This window comes from Miniopterus natalensis, chromosome 10 (assembly GCF_054644295.1).
Source record: "Miniopterus natalensis isolate mMinNat1 chromosome 10, mMinNat1.hap1, whole genome shotgun sequence".
Taxonomy (NCBI): domain Eukaryota; kingdom Metazoa; phylum Chordata; class Mammalia; order Chiroptera; family Miniopteridae; genus Miniopterus; species Miniopterus natalensis.
The window spans coordinates 3,227,575-3,250,867 of record NC_142090.1 but is presented as its reverse complement, the minus strand read 5'-3'; the positions used below and the strand labels follow the sequence as shown (position 1 = coordinate 3,250,867).

Genomic DNA, 23,293 nt, shown 5'->3' with positions numbered 1-23,293 from the left:
CCTGAGCCTTCAGGTTACCACCCCCTGGCAGTCTGGGCAGCAGCAAGGAGTTTTCTCAAGGGAAGGCGGCCCTGTTCCTCTGGGGCGGGCTGGTCACGCAGTCATCATCAAGAATTTCAGGTTTAGCCCGGCCGGGCGTGGCTCAGCGGTTGAGCCTCGACCTAGGATCCAGGCTATCGGGGTTCGATTCCCGGTCAGGGCACATGCCCGGGTTGCGGGCTCCATCCCCAGTCGGGGGTGTGCAGGAGGCAGCCGATCAATGACTCTCATCATTGATGTTTCTCTCTCCCTCTCCTTTCCTTTCTCTGAAATCAATAAAGATATATTTTTAAAATAAAAAATAAATAAAATTTAAAAAGAATTTCAGGTTTATGGGAACACCCCTTTAGGGTCCTAGAGGGCTGGGGTTGGCCCACCCTGCCAGCCTGGCTCAGGCCCTCACTCATCGGGGTCTCATTGTCTCTGGGGTCTGAGCCCCGGCCTCTGTGCCAGTCTCTTCTAATTGGCTCTCTGCTGCCCCCATGTGGCTTCCTCAAGAAGGGCCTGGGTGGCTTGATGGCCCTGCAGTGCCAGCCGGGCCCCTTCCAGACAGGCAGCATCTTCCACTGCCTGAGCCCTAAACACCCCAGACCCTGCCCAAAGCCCCTCCCCAAACGCCCAGCCTCCGCCTTGCAATCTGGAGGCTGAGCAAACCTTTCTGGTCCCGACCTCACAATGCAACATGAGTTATATCCTGAGCTGAAAAGGGCTGCTCCCCTCCCCTCTGCCCACTTCCCCCGCCTTTCCCTCCTGTCCCCTCTCTCCCCACCCAGGCCTTGCCAGCAGGCAGGAAGGAAGCTGCTCATAGTGGGGAGGGTGGGGCACTTCCAGCTCACACTGAACAACCCCGGGTTGAGCTATAAAGAGTCAGGGCCTTCCGCTCCCGTCACCCGCCACCCCCCACAGCCCCCACGCACACCCCTGGGACCAAGGCCTCCCCTCCCCCAAGGTCAGGGCGTCCCACCTCAAGCACTGCACAGCTCTGAGCTTTGAGAGGGAGGGCTGGCGCAAGGTTTGCCACCCTCTGAGGGAGCCAGAGGAGCCAGGGGCCTGGCTATTCCTCAGAAGGGTCTGTCACCCTCACCGACCAGGGCTGATGGGAGTTGGGGTCTAGGCCAGTCTCCCCAGTAGCAGAAGACACAGTCACTGTCAGAGACCAAGAGGGTGGGCCAAAGATCCTCTCCAAAGCCCCCTGCCAGCTTGATATCCCGCCATTTAAAGTTCAAGGTTTTCCCTATCCGTGGGACTTCAGATCTGCAGGTCTTGAAAACATTGTTTTTTCAGAAATTACTCTTTGAAATGGAGTTTCTGATAAGAGCAGTCAGCCCCTGGGATGCAGACGCCTTAACGCCCTAGCAGGACACGTGGGAAGAGAAGTCCCCGTGGTGAAAGCTGCCACCTCCACTTTCTCTGTCTCTCCTTTGACTTTCTTCCCCTCTTCCTAAAACCCAGGCTGTGGCTCCCTGTGCCCACATCAACACCAGTTCAGGCCTAGCTGGCCCCTGCCGTCAGTGCGGCTATGAACTGTCCCCAATCTCCCTGCGGCCAGAGAATGCCCCCACTCGGAGCCATCGCCTTCACCAGCCCGACCCCTTCTTTCTGCCCACACAGACCTGTCCAGCCTCAGCCGACTCCCTCCACGGTGGCCTCTGTCCACTGCCTCCAGAACATACATTTGCGGTGAAACAAGCCAATGTTCACGAAGCACCTACTCAGTGCAGGGCCCTGGTGCCCAGCAGGATCCCACATGAGCAGCATTTGACCTGTTCTTCCAGAGCACACAGGGTCATTTGGGAAAGAAACTGCAGATGCAGAGCAAACTGCCCCAGGAGGAACCAAGCGAGAGATGCTCCGTGGCCGGGGGAGCATGGAGACGGGGAACTGAGCAAGGGCTCTGGGGGCTGTATATGGGCAGGGCCCCCCGGAAGCACCCTGAGGAGCGAGAGGCCTAACAGACTGACTGCGGTGATGCCTGTGAAAGATGGCAGGGAGGCAGGGAAAGCCTCCAGAAGGGGATGCGGGTCTGACATCTACAAAAGGAGAGAGGAAAGGGGGAGGGTCAGGTGGAGAGAGCCTCAGACCACAGAGAGCTCTGAGAGGCTCTCCGCCAGGCCAAAGGGAGCTCTACAGAAAGACTGCCACACAGGATCCCAGTCGGACAGGCGTGGTGAGCCCACATGCCTCCCTCCTGGGGCTCAGTGACCCGCTAAAGCTTCCAGGAAGCACGTGGCCTTGGGTTGCAAGCTGGGCAGATTCTGAAGGCTTCGCAGCTGAGAGCTGTGGGCCACCTGTACCTCCTGCAGCAGGCTCTCTCTTTGTTTTAACTTTTTTTGTTTTAAATCCTCACTAGAGGATATTTTTCCCATTGCTTTTCAGAGAGGGGGGGCAGAGGAAGAGAGAGAGAAACATCGATGTGAGAGAGACACATTGACTAGTTGCCTTCTGCATGCACCCCGACCAGGGCTGGGGATCGAGCCTGCAACCGAGGTACATGCCCTTGGCCGGAATCAAACCCGGGATCCTTCAGTCCGAAGGCCACTGAGGCAAACTGGCCAGGGCAACAGGTTATCTCCTGAAGGGAAATCTGGGCAGGGCTCGTCCAGAGCTACCAAGCTTGAGCCACAAGAAAGAGGAAGAAAGATTCCCTTTAGTCAGAGTGCGAAGGGAGAGGTCAGAGTAGGCAAGTTTCCCCAAGGCAGGAAAACACAAAGACTATGTGGGAATCCGTGGGGAAACCCATTTGTCTAAAACAGAGTGTGAGCAGCGCACTTGGAAAATTGAGGGCCGACCAACATTTTGCAGTGGATTGAAAATCAGGGTGAACCAAAGCATGAGGTAAACCCTGCTTTTGAGATGAATCTGACAGCAGTGTGGAGAAAAGGGGGGCGGGGGGAGGGGAGGGAGGCGGTCAGGAGACTCCTGGAGAGGAGTGGTCAGCGGTGCAAGGCAAGAGATCAGAAGGACCTCAGTACCTGACGCCTGTCATCACCTTGTCCCTGACGAGGCCAGCCACAGTTTCATCAACTGGAATCTGGATGGGTGGTGTCTGAATGGGAACCAGAAATGGGGGTGAAAACGTCTGAGAGGTGAGGCTTCGATGCCATGTCCCGCTTCAAAGGCAAGGGGGGTGAGTGGGGCGGGGCCTCGGGCTCTGGGGCTACAGGGCGAGGTCTGGACTGAGCACAGACCTGGTGTTTCTGCCTCTCACCTGCCCCTTTGCTGAGAGACGTGCAGCAAAGGAGCTCAGGAGCTCAGGCTTGTCCGTGTTTACAAGGCCCCCTCACCCGCCTCCCTCCAAACTGGCAGACCCTACCTTCTTGGTGTGACCCCAGAGCTCTCAGCACAGCCCATTCCTTCCGGCTGATCCGCCAGACGCCCCCCACCCCAGTCTTATCTTCCACTGCTTTCCAAAGGAGTCCAGCCAACACAAATCTACATGTTTGTTTGTCTGCCTGTCTGCCCCTCCTAGTCTCTGCCTGTCCCTTCTCTCAACTTCCGTTTCTTTCTTGCAGTTTCTCTTAGTCTGTGTGGTCTCAAATCCACGAGGCTTGGATCCCTGTAGATCCAGATGCCCCAGCTCATGGCCTTTCTACAGCCCCCAGATGGCTTGGAACTACAAACCCCAGCATGCACTGCACTCTGAGGTGTCTGAAGAGTGCTGGTGTACACCATCTGCATTCTGGGAATTGTAGTTTCCCTGTCCCCATGCTCTTGCTAGGGCTGCCTCAGCCCTGACCGCTGGGTCTTTCTGCTGACCTACCGCCCCGAGGGAAGCATACGTCACTCAGTGACAAGGTGGGGGGTGGAGGCCCTGGAAGACAGTTTCCTGCAATTTTGTGTTCTTCACTTGAGTCACGGGGGCGGGGGTTCCAGGAAATTGGGGCTGGGAGGGGAAGGGATGCCCTAATGCCAGATTCAAGGACAAAAGGTCACTGCATCCCCGCTGGGCCTATATCCCTAAGAACCCAAAAGGACTCAAAGGTGGGGTCGGGCCGCTTAGATGTAGAGGGAGTGGTGAGCACCTGGGAGGACCCTAGAGGTCCCGGGGGGCACCGAGAGTCTGGGACTCCTTCCTCGTTACTGATACAGTGCTAACCTTCCACAGGACCCTTCAGGCACCGCCAGGGCGAGGTGGAAGGCCTTCCCTAGTCAGACACCACGGAAGGGCCTTTCTGACCCTCTGGTTGTCCACCCTGCCGTTCCCTGCCCCCGCCCCCAAGTCCTGAACGCCAGCCCCAGAACACCACTGGACACCTGGGTTCCCACTTAGCCCTAGTCCTTGGAGCGGAACCCAGGCGTCCGCTCCCCACCCCGTGGGCCCGCGGGCATGGAGCCGAGGCTTTAGAGCCTCCCAGCTGCCTTGTTCCTGTCCCATTGTGTGTTGGACGGGGCGGGGCGGGGCGAGGGCCAGCATCAGAGAGCCCCCTCCCCTTCCTAAGGAAAAGGCCAGGCTCTGCTCAGAGCAGCATAGCTGGAGCAAGGTCGACATGGGCAACTTGAAGAGCGTGGGCCAGGAGCCCGGGCCACCCTGCGGCCTGGGGCTGGGGCTGGGCCTCAGCCTGTGCGGCAAGCAAGGCCCGGCCTCCCCAACACCAGCGTCTGAGCCCAGCCGGACACCAGCACCCACACCCCTGCCTGCACCAGACCCCAGGTGAGGGCCAGGACAGCCAGGAGCAGGTGACAGGGGGGCAGGTGTCAAGGCCTGAAACCCGGGGCTTAGAAAGGCTAGAGCCTGCAACCCAGCCAGGAGTGTCAGGTGGCCAAGATGAAAGGGCTGTCAGTGTGGACAGAGCAGGAAGGTCAGGGGGGGTCTCAAATAAGAGACCAGGATCAGGGCCAGCAGGCAACAAGTGAAAGTAGGAGGGAAGGGTGCCAGCTTACCAGATTTGAATGCTGCTCTGCCGCCAAGAGCTGTTTGACTCTGAGCAAGTTACTTAACCTCTCTGAGCCTTGGTTTATATAAAATGGGGACGTAGCATACTTACTCTGTGGGGTTATTGTAAGTTTCTAGCTCACGACAAGCCTTCCACAAACAAGGATGATTATTTAACAGAGAAAGTTGCCGGGGGGGGGGGGGGGGGGAGGATAGTTACAGGAGAGAGAGAAGACAGGGTTCATTGGAAGGGGAGAGCTGGGGCGCAGGTCCTTAGGGTGGGAGGCTGAGAAGGCAGAGCGGCTAGGTCTTTTCCCCCTGCTCCAGGTCCCTCTTCCTAGTGGCCATCAACCCCAATACTAAGGGGGCAGCCCCAGTCCCCAGAAGGGGCCTCCCTGGGGCAGAGGTCCATGGAGAAAGGAAAGCTGGAGGCCAGGTGGGGTGCCAGGCCGGGCAGGGTGGCTGGACTGCAGGCAGCTCCGCGGGAAGGTCTCCACACAGGCGCGCCCGAGACCCGAGGCCCTCCCTTCCTCCCAGAGGCTGGGAGGAAGTGATAAGGCCTCCGAGGCTTCCCTTCACACGATGGCTACTGTCAGGAGGGGTGTGAGCGCAGAGGGAAATCTGGGCTGATAATCCCTGCTGGGCAAGGGCCTCTACCCCCTCAAGGTGGGGCTCCTCGCAACTTCAGGGGGTTGGACACCCCATGTTCAGAAGAGGCAAGGTGGGCCCAACATGGGGATCAGGACCCAGCCTTGGGCCAGGGGCTGGGGGGCTCATTGCTGCAACCCCAGCAGCCCTGAATCGGGGTGGGGGCCTGTGTATGGACAGGGCCAGCTCTGCCTATGTGGCCTCTGGCAAAATACTTAACTTCTGTGAGCCTCAGGTCCCTGGTCTGTGAATGGGGTGCCAGTATTATACCTCCTAGGTTGTCGTGAGGGGAGGAAAAGTGTAAGGAAGCATATGACGGGCCAGGGGCGAACCACTGGGATTACTGGTGCTGTGGGTGGGGTCTCTGGGGTACATCCAAAAGGAAACACTCCACCCTCTCCCAACAGCCCCCCGCTGACCCGGCCCCCGGAGGGGCCCAAGTTCCCTCGTGTGAAGAACTGGGAGGTGGGGAGCATTACCTACGACACCCTCAGTGCCCAGGCACAGCAGGTAAGGGGAGCCCTACCCCAAGTCAGGGTCAGGAGGGCTGAGGCCTGGCCCCTCCTAAAGTGGCCAGGAGACAAGACTGGAAAGAACCAGAGGAGCTAAGGAACTTCAGTGACTCTTAGCCGCCAGCCATCACCCCAAGTCCTGCTCTCACCCAGCCCAACCTCACCCCTATTTCCAGTCAGACCCGGCCCTGAACCCACATTTCTCCGGGGCCAACCTCCCTCTGCCCCCCACCCCTGGTCCCTGCACCCTGACCTGGTCCTGACCTTTGTGCTCCCTGCTCTCCCTACCTCTACCCCCCACCCCAACCCAGGATGGGCCCTGCACCCCACGACGCTGCCTGGGCTCCCTAGTATTTCCAAGGAAACTGCAGAGCCGGCCCTGCCAGGGCCCTCCACCCGCCGAGCAGCTGTTGAGCCAGGCCCAGGACTTCATAAACCAGTACTACAGTTCCATCAAGAGGTGCGACCCCGACTGAGACCCCAGCCCACCCCTGTCCATCCCCAGGGCCTACTCCCAGCCCCATCCTGAAACCGCCCACAAGGAGCCTGAGCTCAGTGCCCATGGACCTCCCCCACGCCCACATGGCCTTGGGGGCCCTCCCCACCCCACTAGACTTTCTTCTGCTCCCCTCTCCTCTGCAGGGCTGGCTCCCAAGCCCACGAGCAGCGGCTCCAGGAGGTGGAAGCCGAGGTGGCAGCCACGGGCACCTACCAGCTTCGGGAGAGCGAGCTGGTGTTCGGGGCCAAGCAGGCCTGGCGCAACGCCCCACGCTGCGTGGGCCGGATCCAGTGGGGGAAGCTGCAGGTGTGGCTGGTTAGCAAGGACCTAGGATGAGGACTGGGGAACACAAAAAAGGAGGGGAGGATTGCGGGCAGTTCCTGATGCTTCCCTGGGGGGGTTCCCAGCAGTGCGAAGATCCCCGCCTTTTCCCTTAGAGATTGGCGCACCCCTGGGAGCCCTTGCTCAGTTAAGCCCTGTAGCAATGTCGTAGCAAAGAAATGCCCAGACTCACCTTGTCAGTGAGGACGGCTGAACAGTGGTCCCCGGGGGGTATTGTCTGAGCTGCAGGAGCCGCCTTCTAAAGCTCCTGGCTGATTCTTCCATGTGGGCTTCGCTTGCCCAGCCCGGTCCCCTCACCCCAAACACACGCTCCCTTCCAGCCCCCTAGCACCTCAGCCCACAGCCTCGGGCACACATGACTCAGAGCCAGCCTGGGCCACTGGAGCAGCCCGTGGCCCTCAGGAAAGCAAGCTGACCCACAGGGGAACTGAACCCATGACCTTGGCCTCCTTACTGTAACTGACCACCAGAGACTTTGGAGTAAAGCCACGTGCTTAGTCAATCCCGAAGGAGCCCCAAATAAAATAAGAACAATCCTGTCTGACGCCCGCTTCGCTCTTTAAATTGTTCAGAGCTCTAGCTCAGTATTGAACCCACCAGGCTTCCATATTCAACCCCACTCCCCGGCATGTCCCTCCCTTGGCCCCAGGCCAGCCCCTGCCACCTCCTGCCCTGTCACCAACACAAGTCGCCTCCCTGGGGCAGGAAAGGAACCTCCCAGCCTCCTACTGGGACCTTCACTCTCAGCCAGTCCTGATGGCTCCTCCTAGCATCAGAATGTCAGGATGGGCAGAGCCCCCAGGCCAGCAAGAGCAGCCACCCTCCCTTCCCATCATCAATGTGCTTGAGAGCCCGTGACTGGCTGGGGCCACCTGCCTTCACTTAAACACCATGAATAACAGGGAGCTCACCACCCATACCTCTAGGTGGCCTCCCCATCTGTTGGGGCCCTTCCTCAGTCATCAGTTCGGCAGTGACTGGGCCCCTCCTCCGAACCAGGTGCCTCTGTAGAAATGGAGATAAGAAACAGATCGGTCTGGGGGGCAGAGGGGAGTGAAGGACAGGAAGGGGTCGGTGTGGCTGCAATGGTCAGGAACACTCCCAGAGGAGAGACAACCATGGCTCGGCGCCTTCAGAGGCTACAGGCCAGCTGGCGACTCCCTGCCCTGCCTCCGCACCTTCTCCTGGGCTGGCCTCAAGACGCGGTCGCCCTTCTCAGGTGTTCGATGCCCGGGATTGCAGCTCTGCACAGGAGATGTTCACCTACATCTGTAGCCACATCAAGTACGCCACCAACCGGGGCAACCTGCGGTGAGTGCCCCAAACCCACCAGACCCACCTCTCCCCCAGGTGGCATGAAGTGGGGGCCCTGACCAGCTCTTTCCCTCGACAGCTCCGCCATCACAGTGTTCCCCCAGCGCGCCCCGGGCCGCGGGGACTTCCGAATCTGGAACAGCCAGCTGGTGCGCTACGCGGGCTACAGGCAGCAGGATGGCTCCGTGAGGGGGGACCCAGCCAACGTGGAGATCACGGAGGTGGGCACAGAGGCAGAGGAGGGGGAAGCCATCCAGTGAGGGCTGGGGGTGAGATTGGGGGAGGGGGTCACAGAGGGGTCAGTGAGGCAGGGAGAGGGGACCTCGCTGAGATTAAGGATGAGCGATGCCAAAGAAGGGGTCCCCGGGTGGGCATGGAGACCCAGCCACGGGGGTGCCCTGGCATGAAGGATGGAGATGGTTAATGAAGGGCTGCCACAGCTCTGCATCCAGCACGGCTGGACCCCAGGCAACGGCCGCTTCGACGTCCTGCCCCTGCTGCTCCAGGCCCCCGACGAACCTCCGGAACTCTTCACTGTGCCCCCCGAGCTAGTCCTCGAGGTGCCTCTGGAGCACCCCACGTGAGCACAAGAGGGACTGGGTCAGGTGGAGGAGGGGGACTGGGCCAGGCCCCGAGGGCGGCCAGGCAGGCGAGGCTGCCCAGGGGGCCTGACCCACGCCCGACGCCCCCCAGGCTGGAGTGGTTCGCCTCCCTGGGCCTGCGCTGGTACGCGCTCCCGGCCGTGTCCAACATGCTGCTGGAAATCGGGGGCCTGGAGTTCCCCGCGGCCCCTTTCAGCGGCTGGTACATGAGCACGGAGATCGGCATGCGGAACCTGTGTGACCCGCACCGCTACAACATCCTGGAGGTGAGCTCCCGCTGCGGGTGGGCGCCTCCGCGGGCGAGCGGGTCGGCAGAACGTCCGCAGAGCGAGACGCTGAGCGCTAGGCCCACGGCTGCCCCCGGAGCCTCAGTGCGGGAAGCTCCAGCGTATATGCGTGGGCCCCCCGTTGTTCAGGGGTGAACTGTATGTGGTTATTTTTCTGGGACTGGATCTGTAGTTCTACAGCTTTCATCAGATCCTCAAGGCAGGCCTTGTTTGACCCCAAAAATGTTAAGACCCATTTTATTTTATTTTTTTATTAAATATATTGGGGGTGACAACGGTGAATATGAACATAGAGGTTTCAGGTGTGAGTTTCTATGCTACGAGACCTGTATGTGGCTCTGTGTGCCCACCGCCCAAAGTCATAGCTTCTCCCGTCACCATAGATTAAGATCCCCCCCCCTTCCCTCTGGCAACCACCACACTGCGGTTTGTGTCCACGAGTTTCAGTTTTACATCCCACGTATGTGTGAAATCACATCGTTCTTAGCTTTTCCTGTCTTATTTCACTCAGCATGATATTCTCAAGGTCCGTCCATGTTGTTGTTGACGGCAGGGTGTCATCCTTTCTAATGGCTGAGTCGTATTCCATCGTGTGCGTGTCCCACGTCGTCTTTGTCCAGGCCTCTGTCGCGGGACGCGTTGGTTGTTTCCATGTCTTGGCCACTGTGAATAATGCTGCAGTGATCATAGGGTGGGCCCATTTTAGAGACAAGAAATTAAGGCCCAGGGCTGAGAAGTAGCTGACCCAGGGTCCCTCTCTGCTCTGTGGCGCTTCTGGAAGCAAGGTCTCGAACCAGCCCCAATCTAGGCACACAGGCCTCTGCTGGCCACCCACCCACCCTCACTCCTTCCACTCACAAGTTTGAGACAAAGATGCTCTCCAACAACCCCCCGCCACCCCGTGCCAATGCCACGTGCCTCTGCTCCCAGGATGTGGCTGTCTGCATGGACCTGGATACCCGGACAACCTCGTCCCTGTGGAAGGACAAAGCAGCAGTGGAGATCAACCTGGCCGTGCTGCACAGTTACCAGGTGCGCAGGACCAAGCTGGCCGGGAGGGCGAGGGCCAGGGCCAGGGCTGGGAGAGAGGGAGGCACTTAGAAACTGGGGCAGGAGTTGGGGACAGCAGGGAGGAGTTCCACAGTCCATGGGGCGCACCAGGCCTGCATTTCGGGGACACGGCGTATACTATTCCAGGTGCTGCAGTGTGGGGGCCTGTGTGCTCCAGGAGCCCCGCTGACTAGTGCGTGCTCAGTTCTGGTCCCCGGGGCCACAATGGGTGTTGAAGTTTGTGGGACCCAGTGGATTCTGGAAACTCTCCCTGCAGAGAGCACGCCGAGCATCGTGGTTGGGGGAACTGGTGCCTGCTGAGCACGTCTACGGGGCCTCCAGAGTTTAGGACGTTGGTTTTGGGGGTGGAGCGGCTATTGTCTACTGAGCTCTGAGCATGACCGTGCATGCTGCAGGCTAGGGAGACCACAGGATATGCTAGGTTCGGGGTGACGCAGGGCACAGTAGGTCTTGGGGGGACAGGTTGTGGGGCCTGCAGCTGGGTCTAAGCCCACCCCTCCTCCCCGCCCGCCCCAGCTGGCCAAGGTGACCATCGTGGACCACCACGCAGCCACCTCCTCCTTCATGAAGCACCTAGAGAACGAGCAGAAGGCCAGGGGCGGCTGTCCTGCCGACTGGGCCTGGATCGTGCCCCCCATCTCGGGCAGCCTTACCCCTGTCTTCCACCAGGAGATGGTCAACTACTTCCTGTCCCCTGCCTTCCGCTACCAGGTGCCCGCCCACTGGCCTTGCCCCCCAGGGTGGCTGTAGCTGCTCAGCCCCCAAGGGTCTCTAAACTGCCGTTGTTTTGACTCACTCCCCCCCCCTGCAGCCAGACCCCTGGAAGGGCAGTGCAGCCAAGGGCGCGGGCATCACCAGGAAGAAGACCTTTAAGGAAGTGGCCAAGTAGGTGCCTAGGATACTGCCCTTCACCCCACGCCCTGGGGACCGGCCCCGGTGACGGCCCGGGCACCGCTCCTCCACACCCGCCACTCGGTGCCCCAAGGCCTCGCTTGGGCCCTACGCCTGGGGGGGCCCCGGCTCCGTGCGCCTGACCCCACCCTTGCCCGCAGTGCGGTGAAGATCTCTGCCTCGCTTATGGGCACCGTGATGGCCAAGCGTGTGAAGGCGACGATCCTGTACGGCTCCGAGACCGGCCGGGCCCAGAGCTACGCGCAGCAGCTGGGGAGGCTCTTCCGGAAGGCTTTCGACCCCCGGGTAGGATGGAGCCCAGGGAAGCGGGGATCTGGTTGGGGGGGCTGGGGGAGCCGTCCGCCTGAATCTCCAGATGCTCCCTGGAGGTCAGGAGAGGGTCACAGGTCAGGGCTCACAAGGCTCACGGGGATCCACGGGGAGTCGGGAAGGGCCGGAGTGAGGGGGATCGGGCAGCAGGGACAATTGTCTTCTCACCCGCAGGTCCTGTGCATGGACGAGTATGACGTGGTGTCCCTTGAGCATGAGACGCTGGTGCTGGTGGTGACCAGCACGTTTGGGAATGGGGATCCCCCGGAGAATGGAGAGGTGAGGCCTGCAGGAGAGGGGCCCCTGGGCGTGAGGGGAGAATCAGCGCTGGGGTGGCTGGGCAGGCCCCTGCCCCATGACGGAAAGTGGGCGCGCGCTCCAGGCCGCCCACCAGCTGCCCCGACGCTCACGGTTCAGCTGCATCCCCACGTCACTTCCCCTCCCGGTGCGAGCGCTGAACACACTAAAGGCCCTTCTGTCAGACCGCCCAGGGCCTGCGGACGGTGACAAAGGGGAAAAACAGGAATACGCCACTTAATATGCAGCTTCAGCTTTTTCTTCTTAATGGAAGGAAGGAGCCCTGCTCAGATGTCAACAGAGATTAGGCAACTTTCTGGACAAATCTTAAAAGAAACAGACAAACTTGAGTATCACCACTCAGCCCTTTATTGTTGGCTGTTGTCTCTCAAGCGTCTCTGCCTCCGCTCGTTTCAGGTGCCCGCCTGCCTCCCTGCTTCTAGGCGATGCCTGCCTTCTTGGCACCTAAGGCAGCAACCAGATGTAAGCCTCTCCCCTGCTTTGCTGCCCAGTTTAGCCCCCCCCTTTTTTTTTTTGAATCTTCCATTGATTTTTAGAAACAGCGGAAAGGAGGGGGGAGAGAGAGAGAAAGGGAAACACTGATGTGAAAGAGACACGTAAGATGGGTTGCCTCTCAAACATGCCATGACCTGGGCAGGGATCGAACCCTTAACCCTTTGGTGCGTGGGCTGACACTCTAACTGCTAAGCCACGCCAGCCAGGGCCGGGTTAGCCCATTTAAAGAGAGAGAGAGCCGCTAACTTTTGTTTAGTATAAAAGCGTTTACACCCACGTGACCCACCACTCTACCAACATGTAGAACATGTCCATCTAGAAAGTTCCCTTGTCAATTCCTCCATCAAACTCCTTCCCAGTCAATCTCCCCACCAGAAGCGGCCACCATCTGACTTCTGTCATCTGGGTCAGCTTCCCCGTCCAGGGAGACAGCCGGGGGATCGGCGGCACTCTGGCTTCTTGCACAGCCTGCTTTCTCTCGGTTGGGCGACTCAGTGGTGCATCCGGTCCGAGGCCGAGCGGCCTCCCTCTGCGAATGCACCCGGTGTGTCTCCACTCTCCCGTGGACGACCGCTTGGGCCGGGTCCAGGGTTTGGCTGTTAGGAACATTCCTGCGCAGGGCTTTTGCGGGCTCATGTTTTCCTATCTCTTAGAAAAATACCTAGAAGTGGAATGCTGGGTCACCGGGCAGATGCATGTTCAACTTTTTTTTTTTTTTAACTGCCAAACAGCCAAACGGATTGAAATGCACCCTTAACTTCTGTGCATTTCAATGTATGTAAAGTTTACCTGAAATTTAAAAAATGGAGCAAACCTAGGGTTATATCCCAGAGAAAATGGGGTCTATTCACTAAAGTCACCAAGAAGAATATTCGTAACAGCATTGTTCATAATACCCCACGCCGGAAACAACTCAGATGGCTGTCAGCAGCAGGCTGGATAGAGGAAGTGGCACAGTGTGTTGCTCAGTGGTTAGAGCGTTGGCCTGAGCACTGGAGGGTCTCGGGTTCGATTCCCAGTCAAGGGCACGTACCCGAGTTGCAGGTCTGATCCCCACCCCGGTCAGGGTACATGCGGGAGGCAACCAGTCGATGTGTCTCTCTCACATCGATGTTTCTCTCGCCCCCTCCACCCCCTCCACTCTCTCTAAAAATCAGTGAGGAAGAAAAATATCCTCAGGTGAGGATTTCAAAAAATAAATAAGCCAACACAGTAAGGAGGGTGGACGGACTACAACCTCACAGTGACGTAGGTGAGACTCGAAACATAACGTAGGGTGAAAGAAGCCAGACACAGAAGCATGCACACCGTGGGATTCACTTTGCATCAGGTTCAGAAAGGGGCACAACGACCCTGTGCCGTTTTCATCGGGAGAGTGGCTGGTGCCCTCAGGTTGGATTAATGACTGGGAGGGGCATGAAGGTGACTTCCAGGCCGCGGGTATTTTTTCTTGGTGGGATGTTGATTACACGAGTCTGTTCGGTTTGTGAGAATCTAGAAAGCTGTAGTTTCGGATGTGTGAGCTTCTCTGTCTGTACATTGCATTCAACAAAATGTTCAAAAATTCAAATTAAGGTGGGACAGGCTAGCTAGGGTGAACCTGGAAGACCACCGCCCAAATACATCTGCAGTGAACAAGGGATGTGACGGCCTGGCCGAGTCTTGTTTTTTCCTGTGCGAAGGTAGCTCTGTGTAGTTCTAGGCTGTCTTCATGGCCATGACACTGTGGCTCAGCTTCCTAGATGTCAGTGCCAGCAGGGATCAGGCAGAGCGGGGAGACGAAGCGGTTTCTGCCTATCGCCCTGGCTGAAACTTGCTGCCCTGATGCTCGGAGGGCCACCTGGCCAGCCCACCAGGCTCCCCAGTCCTCCCACTCAGCAATTCCACTTCCAAGGCCACCCTGCTGCAATGTGCAAATGAGGAAGCAGGCGTGTGTGAGCTTCTGAGCCTTGGTCTTAGACCACCCAGGGGTCCTTGGGCCCTCGGTCAGAAGGGAGTCTCATACGTGACATGCACATATCGTGGGAGACTGCGCGGCCATTCAGGTCGGTGTGCTGACCTGGAGGGAGGCCCATGACAGACTAAAACGAACCGTGATGCCAACACCTCCCCTTGCAGAGTTTCGCAGGCGCCCTGATGGAGATGTCCGGACCCTACAACAGCTCCCCCAGGCCGGAACAGCACAAGTGAGTGGGGCCATGGGGGCCGTGAGGCATTGGAGACAGAAAAGGAAAGGAGCTCTGGAGAGCCCCCATCACAGCCTCACACTGACCTCCTTCCTGTGACCTGCCAACTTGCATGCCCAGGACTCTAAGAGGCCCACGGGTCCTTCAGAGAGGGGAGGGGAGGCAGAGCAGAGCCTGGAAACCCAGAGACCCCGGGACGCAGTCCCTCAGCCTCCATCCCAAGGCGGCTCCGAGGAACAAAGCCCAGCCCGGGGTCAGGGACTTTCCTGTCCCAATGCAGAGGCCCTGAAGCTGTCTCCCGGCTGTGCCGGGGCCTGTGTCACGTCTCCAGTCCCCCGTGTCACTCTTGTCTGTTCTCTCTTGCCAGGAGTTACAAAATGCGCTTCAACAGTGTTTCCTGCTCGGACCCGCTGGTGTCCTCCTGGCGGCGGAAGAGGAAGGAGTCCAGCAACACAGACAGTGCGGGGGCACTGGGCACCCTCAGGTCTGGGGGCCTGGCGAGGAGGGCAAGCTCCCCGGGCACATGGGCTGCAATGGGGTGGCTTTCCCGTGACGGCCCCCGCCCCCCAGGTTCTGCGTGTTTGGGCTGGGCTCCCGGGCCTACCCCCACTTCTGCGCCTTTGCCCGCGCGGTGGACACACGGCTGGAAGAGCTGGGCGGGGAGCGGCTCCTGCAGCTGGGCCAGGGCGACGAGCTGTGCGGCCAGGAGGAGGCCTTCCGTGGCTGGGCGCAGGCCGCCTTCCAGGTGAGCCCCTGGGCCTGCCCCGACATCTGACCCTCCCCTCGCCACTACCACTCCAGCCCCGATTCTGACTCACTCCAACCCGGACACCTCCCCACTGAGACCTGCAGTGCGGACACTGGGGCCTCGCTGCCGTCCAGTTCTCTTTGGTTCTCTGGTCCCTTCCAAAGTCCACCCTCATTTTGGCTCAGTCCTGAGTAGTGGACAATGTGGCCCTAACAACATGGGAGGTGCCTGGCCCTGGCAAAAGACGGCAGACAGGCACTGGCAGGTGGGGGCCTGCGTGGGGGCCCACAGGGAGGGGATGCAGGGTGGGAAGGATGGAGGCAGAGGGGAAGGGTCAAGAGAGGGACAGACAGAGGCGAGGAATGGAGCTGAGGCCAGCACAGAAATTCCAGGGAGTCAGAGGCCAGACAGGCTCCGGGCAGTGCCAGGGGTGGGTTCCAGGGCTGTGACTTTCTTTCTCTCTCTCTTTTTTTTAAATGTCTTTATTGATTTCAGAGAGAGGAAGGGAGAGGGAAAGAGAGAGAGAAACATCAATGATGAGAGTCGTTGATCGGCTGCCTCCTGCACGCTCCCTGCTGGGGATCAAGCCCGCAACCCGGGAATGTGCCCCGGGAATTGAACCGGGATCTCCTGGATCCTAGGTCGATGCTCAACTGCTGAGCCACACCGGCCGTGCAAGGCTGACTTTCCTAAACCTGAAGGGGGCTCGTTCTGCAAGTCCTGCCAGTGTCTGGGCCGCGCCGGCCCCGCTGGGGTTCCGGGCTCGAGCCCAGCGGGTGTAGGTTGAAGGAGAGGAGGCATCCCAGGATGTGGGCTGGCTCAGGCGGAGGGGCTGTTGGGGAGAAGGTCAAGCTGGGGACACAGGCTCAGACTGGAGGAGAGCGGGGAATGGAAAGCAAGACTAAGAATCCAGGCACAGGGAAGCGGCTGGGAGTCAGGAATGGGGCCGAGAAGGAAGGGGCACGGTGAGGTTTCGGGACCCGGTCTGGAGGCCCAGAGTCAGCGGGAGGAGCGTCCAGTGGGAAGCAGGAAGGCCCTGAGCTAAGGGGTGGCAGCGGTGGGGGAAGGAAGGAAGGGAGGGGGCCAAGGAAGGAAGGAAGAGATATAAGACTTCACACACACAAAGAGAGATTAACAGGACCGGCGATGTGGGGTGGGAAGAGAGGGAGCGACCCAGCTGGATGAGCCCAAGATTTCCAGCCGGGCTGCCATTCTGTTTGCAAAGACTTGTGCCTGAGCAGAAACAAATGAAATATGCTCCCTCCCAGGGCCGGTTCCCAGGGACCCCTCCAGCCCCTGGGCGCCGTGCAGGGGAGACGGACCCGCCAGAGACTCCTCCACAGCCCCGCTCCAGGAACTCTTAAGAGCTTTAATAAAGTACCTCATTTCATCTTCAGCGGGACCTAATGAGGTATAAAGACAGGGAAACTGCCCAGCCAGTGTTGCTCAGTGGTTGAGTGTCGACCCATGAACCGGGAGGTCAGGGTTCAATTCCCAGTCAGGGCACATGCCCGGGGTTGAGGGCTCCATCCCCAGTAAGGGGCGTGCAGGAGGCAGCCAATCCATGACTTTCTCTCATCATTGATGTTTCTATCTCTCCCTCTCCCTTCCTTTCTCTGAAATCAATTTAAAAGTATATTTTTTTATTTATTTTTTAAAATATATCTTTATTGAGAAAGAGATAGAAACATCAATGATAAGAGAGTCATTGATCGGCTGCCCAGCCCACAACCCGGGCATGTGCCTTGACCAGGAATCGAACCCCGATCTCCTGGATCCTAGGTCGATGCTCAACCGCTGAGCCACGCCCGGCCAGGCAAAAATATATATTTTTTAAAAAGACAGGGAAACTGAGACAGTTTACTGCAAGGGTAGGAGCAGAATTTGAGTGCAGGTCTGAACGCAGAGAACAGCTGGTGCATTCACTGGGTGCGACCATGTCCCAAGCACTGTGGCCCTTGGGATACGGGACTAACACTCTCTAGATTAAGTAACTCGTGGCTGGGACAGAAATCTGTGCAAAGGGACAGCTAGCCCAGTGGCCAAGGCAGGACATGGGCTGAAGAGCGAGGGGCCGCGGCCCGGGCCTCCGTTTCAGTCCCAGTCTCCCTCCTGCCACTGCGGCAGCCGATCCCACAGTGGTCTGTGAGCCTCGGATGGCGCCTCCCACTCCCGGCTCCTCTGCTCCCACAGTCCCAGGAAGGTGGCATCTGGGTACCCACCAGGCCAGCTCCACCTCCCACATCAGCCCCCTTGTGGTCCTCAGCCCTCGCCACCTTGCCCCACAGGCCTCCTGTGAGACCTTCTGCGTGGGGGAGGATGCCAAGGCCGCCGCCCGGGACATATTCAGCCCCAAAAGGAGCTGGAAGCGCCAGAGGTACCGGCTGAGCACCCAGGCCGAGGGCCTCCAGCTGCTGCCAGGTGCGCCCTGACCTCCCCCTCACCCCGCTGGCCCTCTGGACTCTCCGGGGTCCCAGGACCAGCTCTCAGGCGCCTGCTCCCTGGCTCAGGCTCCGTCTCAACACCACTCCACCCCGCCCCCCAGGCCTGATCCACGTGCACAGGAGAAAGGTGTTCCAGGCCACTGTCCTCTCCGTGGAGAACCTGCAGAGCAGCAAGTCCACGTGAGGAAGACCCCCCATGACCCAGCCCTCCTTCCCGGGCCCTGGCACCCTCCTCCTCCTCCCACATCCTGCCTCCCACCCCCTGTAACTGCCCCTCTCCTCCCCCCAGCCGGGCCACTATCCTGGTGCGCCTGGACACCGGAGGCCTGGAGGGGCTCCAGTACCAGCCAGGGGACCACATAGGCGTCTGCCCGCCCAATCGGCCGGGCCTCGTGGAGGCGCTGCTGAGCCGTGTGGAGGACCCGCCGCCACCTGGCGAGCCCGTGGCAGTGGAGCAGCTGGAGAAGGGCAGCCCTGGTGAGGGGCCCGGCCTGAGGCATGACATTGTGGGCTTGCTCCATCCCCATGGCACCAGGGTCCCCTGGGTTCAGGACCTGGCAGAGGGTTGCCATGTCTCAGCTGAACAGTCCCCAGCGCATGGCTACTTTCTCTGAACCTGACCCTACACCCTGCCCCCCTAAAGGCTCCTTCCTCTGGGCTCCTCCCAAAGGCTCCGCTTGGCCGCCCAGCCTGCTCTGTTAGCTGGCATGGGGTCTACCTTCTGCTGCACCAGAGCCTGGGGTTAAAATAAGTTGGATGGAGAAGTAGAGGGGCCCCAAAAGAAACCCATGGGGGCCGTCCAGACAAGGGTTACAATGAAGTGTGGTCAGTCCCCACGTACTCTCTATGAAGCAATCACCGCACTGGACAATGCAGGTCTGGCCGGCCCTGTCCTCAGAGGTCCCCTGTGTACCCCTCAGGTGGCCCTCCCCCAGGCTGGGTGCGGGACCCCCGGCTGCCCCCCTGCACACTGCGCCAGGCTCTCACCTTCTTCCTGGACATCACGTCCCCACCCAGCCCTCGACTCCTCCGACTGCTCAGCACCCTGGCTGAAGAGTCCAGCGAACAGCAGGAGCTTGAGAGCCTCAGCCAGGTTGGGGGCCCCCCAGTGTGGGGAACAGGGGCTTGTGAGGCATGGGTGAGCTGCGGGGAGGGGAGCCAAATGTGTCCTGGGGCTTAAAGACCCAGCTGCAGAGTTACTGATTCATCTCAGCTGCTCAAGGTCTAACAGAGCTGGGCACAGGGAAGGTGCTCAGGAAGGCTGGGCTCGGGTGGGGCCCAGAAGGGAGGTCAGCAGGCAGGGCTGGGAGGTTCCACGCGCACCGCCCCCTGCCCCCGCCAGGACCCCCGGCGCTACGAGGAGTGGAAGTGGTTCCGCTGCCCCACGCTGCTGGAGGTGCTGGAGCAGTTTCCGTCGGTCGCTCTGCCCGCCCCCCTGCTCCTCACTCAGCTGCCCCTGCTCCAGCCCCGGTACTACTCAGTCAGCTCAGCACCCAGCACCCACCCAGGGGAGATCCACCTCACAGTGGCCGTGCTGGCATACAGGACCCAGGGTGAGGCTGGGGAGGTGGGGCAGGGCCAGGGCCACGAAGTGAGCCCGGAATGGACCCCTCACTGGCCGCGTCTCCTCCCCAACTAGACGGGCTGGGTCCCCTGCACTACGGAGTCTGCTCTACATGGCTGAGCCAACTCAAGGCTGGAGACCCTGTGCCCTGCTTCATCAGGGGGTGAGTACTTAGGGGACGGAGGCGGAAGGGGCATCAAGAAGAGACTGTCTGTCCAAGCAGGAGCAGAGAAAGTGCCACATGGATGGCCCGGACAGACGGAGGACTTGGTGGGGGTTGCCCAGGGTGAGGGTGAGCTTTGGTGAGGGATGTGATTGGGAGCAGGGAAGACCCACTTCACATATCAGGGATGGGGTGTCAGCTAAGCCCCTTCAGAACTTGGGCTAAGCTTTGGGCCTGTCACCAGTTCAGATGTACGGCCCTGCCCTGATACTGTGGCTCCTGGAGACAGGGCTGGGGTTCGACCAGGAGGCCCTGTCACTTTTAGAAGGTGTACCGTGTCCCTCGCTACATCCTTGGGGTCAGTCTGCTGTTGGGAGGCACGGCACCCAGTCACTGTGCCTGTTTGAAAACAAGTCCCCTCTCTGTCCAGGAAGAATTAGTTGGGATCAAGGCAGACTCAGGGTCCCCTTCCCTCATGCTGTGTCAGTCTTGCCCCATCCAGCAGCCAGGAGCCAAAGGTCTCAGGTGGGACCTAGCAGGATTGCACCAGCTAGGCCCAGCGACCCAAACCCATCCACAAATAAGCTGTGGCAACCTACTGAATACAAGCCACATACCAACGTGGAGTCTATGATTTAAACACTCTCAGGCCTGGCCAGTGTTGTTCAGTGGTTGAGCATCGACCTATCAACCAGTAAGTCATGGTTTGATTCCCGGTCAGGGCACATGCCTGGGTTTCGGGCTCCATCCCCAGTCGGGGACCTACAGGAGGCAGCCGATCAGTGTTTCTCTCTTATCATTGATGTTTCTATCTCTCTCCCTCTCCCTTTCTCTCTCTGAAATCAGTAAAATAAACACACTCAGTGAACTCATTATAAACCAAGAGACTGACTGTCCTTCCCTTCCCCTAGTTTCTAAATCTCCTAAACGGAGACATCAAAATATTCTTCAATTCAGATTTGAACTATATTTCCTTTAACCCATCTTCTAGAAACCACAGGCCCAGGGAGCTTCTGCCTGCTGGCAGGGTTCTTTTACTAAACACATCGTGCTTGCTACCAACTAGACTCAGCTGTAAGCGCTTGACAAGTATTCACTCAGTTATCCACAGAAGCTGAGTTCTCTCTCCACCCCGCCAGAGGTGATAAGAATGGGAAGCCGGGGAAGCAAAAAAGGCCTGACAAGTGTCTCTCTCCTAGGGCTCCCTCCTTCCGGCTACCACCTGACCCCAGCTTGCCCTGTATCCTGGTGGGCCCGGGCACTGGCATCGCCCCCTTCAGAGGATTCTGGCAGGAGCGGCTGCACGACATTGAGAGCAAAGGTGAGGTTGGGGGCCCAGGGAATGACTGGAAGGCCAGAGGGAGTCACACATTCTAGGGACAAAGGGACAAGGGGGGGCTGGAATGCAGGAACCAGATTGGAAAGAGGGGACGGAATGTGCCACAAAGGTGAAAAGACGCTTATCAGAGCAAGGGGAGGGGGGCCTAGAGGCCCCGGCAGTGCCCTGTAGGCCTGGCTTCCTGGTGCTGGGCACAAAGTCCGGGTTGGATTGGATTAAGGACAAAGGGTGCTGGAAGTCTGGAGAGGATGGGGCTGAGGCTCAGAAGACAGGTGCCCCAGGAGGACTCTGAGCTGGGCTGGAGCTCACCTCGGTGAGTCCAGGACCCAAGGGCTACAGGGTGTTCAGGGTGAAAGTCTCAAGACGGGGGCTGTGACCGAGAGGAAGGCAGGAAGTGTGGGGGCTGAAGGTGTGGGCGAGTATGTGGTTGGGGCCGCGGAGGGCAGCGGCTCTGAGTCCCAAGCCCCAGGTTCTAGCGCCACCGCTGGCCATCCCACCCCAGGAAACGCACCACCTCTTGCGAGCTTGGGCTTCCCTGTGAGTCGGCTGGGGCACGGTGTCTGAGAAATGCCTCCTGCGCTCTCCTAGAGGCCAAAAGGCCAGAGTGGTCGTGGGGTCAGCGTGGGCGAGAGTAGCCAGTAGGGGGCGTCGCCAGGGCTGCGCCCCGGGGGGGGGGGGAGGGGGCTCTCCCCAACCGCAGTGCTGCTTGCAGGGCTGCAGCCCGCCCCCATGACCTTGGTATTCGGCTGCCGATGCTCCCAGCTGGACCACCTCTACCGCGACGAGGTGCAGGACGCCCAGCAGCGCGGCGTGTTTGGCCGAGTCCTCACTGCCTTCTCCCGGGAACCCAACAGCCCTAAGGTGCGGGACCCTCGAGGGCGCAGGGACCCCTGAAGCTAGGGACTCTGGCGGGGGACACAGGTCCGGGCGCAGCGCCACCCCCTCTAGTGCACGCCCTCCTCCCAGCCCCTAGCTCCCGCCCAGCAGCACTCAGGCACCTGCTCCCACTCGCCCCCACGGCGGGCCCGAGGCCCCTTTGGGTCTCCCCCACCCACCCCCACGCCTCGCCCGGGTTTCGGCCACCTCTCTAGGCCCCAATCCCAGCTCGCTGTGCCCCCCCCCGCACCGCCCCTCCCCGCAGACCTACGTGCAGGACGTCCTGCGGACGGAGCTGGCCGCCGAGGTGCACCGCGTGCTGTGCCTCGAACGGGGCCACATGTTTGTCTGCGGCGATGTCACCATGGCAACCAGCGTCCTGCAGACGGTGCAGCGCATCCTGGCGACAGAGGGCGACATGGAGCTGGACGAGGCCGGCGACGTCATCGGCGTGCTGCGGGTGCCGAGGGGCGGATCCGGGGGCGGGGCTTTGGGGGGCGGGGCCTGGATGGGGCGGAGTCTGCGATGGGGAGGGGCCTGGATGGGCGTGGCCTCGGAGGGCGGAGTCTGCGAGGGGAGGGGCCCTGGATGGGGCGGGGCCTGAGAGGGGCGGGGTCTTGGTGGGCGGGGTCTGGGAGGGGCGGGGCTCGCTCAGATGCGAACCTCCCTCTCGAGGTCTAATGGCTCTGTTTTCCCCGCAGGATCAGCAACGCTATCACGAGGACATTTTCGGGCTCACGCTGCGCACCCAGGAGGTGACAAGCCGCATCCGCACCCAGAGCTTCTCCTTGCAGGAGCGGCATATGCGCAGCGCAGTGCCCTGGGCTTTCGACCCGCCGGGCGCAGACACCCCCGGGCCCTGAGAGCCCTCTTTCCTGCTTCCCACCCCGGTTCCCGCAGAGGGGCCGTCAGTCCACACGGGCGCTGCCGCTCTTCTCTCGACCTGCCCAGGACCGGCCACCTCTCCCTCCCCTCCCGAGGTGTCTTCCCCGAGTCTGCGGGGACTCGCCTAACACCCGGGAATGAGCGAAGTGTCTTTGTCTCTCTAGGCCTGGCTCCCTACCCCGGGTCTGAATAAATCTGAAAGGACTCCCCCCAGCAGTGGTATCCCAAGGCCTCCTGTCACCCTCTCCGTGTTCTTTAGGTGAACTTTAGATTTCCCTTACCTCTCTCGGGAGTATCTTATCTTGAAACCCAATCTCCAAATCATTCAAATATTTATTATTGAAGATTCACCATAAGAGACGGGACCAGGTGTAATGAGAGCGACTGAGATGCCTAACCCAGCGCTGTGGATTAAAATTACAGAATGACAAGCTCTGTCTTTTAACTCGTGCAGCTGTGGGGATGGTAATGCTCTGAGGAGTCCTATCCTGCACACTCAGCTCTGACCCAGCGCTCTAGGAACATGGCTCCCAGCCAGTCACAGGCCATTCCGGGGGCCGCTCCCTCACTCTTGATTGAGAAGCAGGTACCGCCCTCTGCTGCCAGGAATGGTGCCGCTGGAGACCAAGGTCACACAGATGTGTAACTCAGCCATGAGCAACCTTTACTGCTTGTTTCAGACAGGATGGGGAGCCACACCCACTTCCTCAGACGTCACACCGACGCTGAACTCCAAAAACATCAGCCCTCTCTGGTCTTTCCACTCACAGTCCCCATGGCCCCCCTCCACAAATCCCATGGGACCCTGAAGAACGAACTCCTCCTAGTAATGCTCCTCACTGTTTCCCTTACACTTAGCTTAGCCTC

The 23,293-nt window shown here is 59.8% G+C and overlaps 1 protein-coding gene across 1 annotated transcript; it reads left to right on the top strand.

Moving 5' to 3' along the window:
• Positions 1 to 4,526: 4,526 nt before the first annotated feature.
• NOS3 (nitric oxide synthase 3) lies at positions 4,527 to 22,833 on the top strand. Its single transcript, XM_087821308.1, has 26 exons — positions 4,527 to 4,690; positions 5,968 to 6,070; positions 6,384 to 6,532; positions 6,715 to 6,877; positions 8,133 to 8,224; positions 8,307 to 8,448; positions 8,668 to 8,807; positions 8,921 to 9,095; positions 10,047 to 10,148; positions 10,704 to 10,898; positions 10,999 to 11,072; positions 11,240 to 11,384; positions 11,583 to 11,687; positions 14,340 to 14,407; positions 14,775 to 14,891; positions 14,978 to 15,152; positions 17,444 to 17,576; positions 17,701 to 17,779; positions 17,889 to 18,076; positions 18,520 to 18,692; positions 18,942 to 19,152; positions 19,239 to 19,326; positions 20,526 to 20,647; positions 21,378 to 21,526; positions 21,807 to 22,001; positions 22,243 to 22,833. Exons 1-26 carry the CDS (start codon positions 4,527 to 4,529, stop codon positions 22,402 to 22,404), a joined length of 3,609 nt encoding a protein of 1,202 aa, XP_087677434.1. The 3' UTR covers positions 22,405 to 22,833.
• The last annotated feature ends 460 nt before the right edge of the window (positions 22,834 to 23,293 follow it).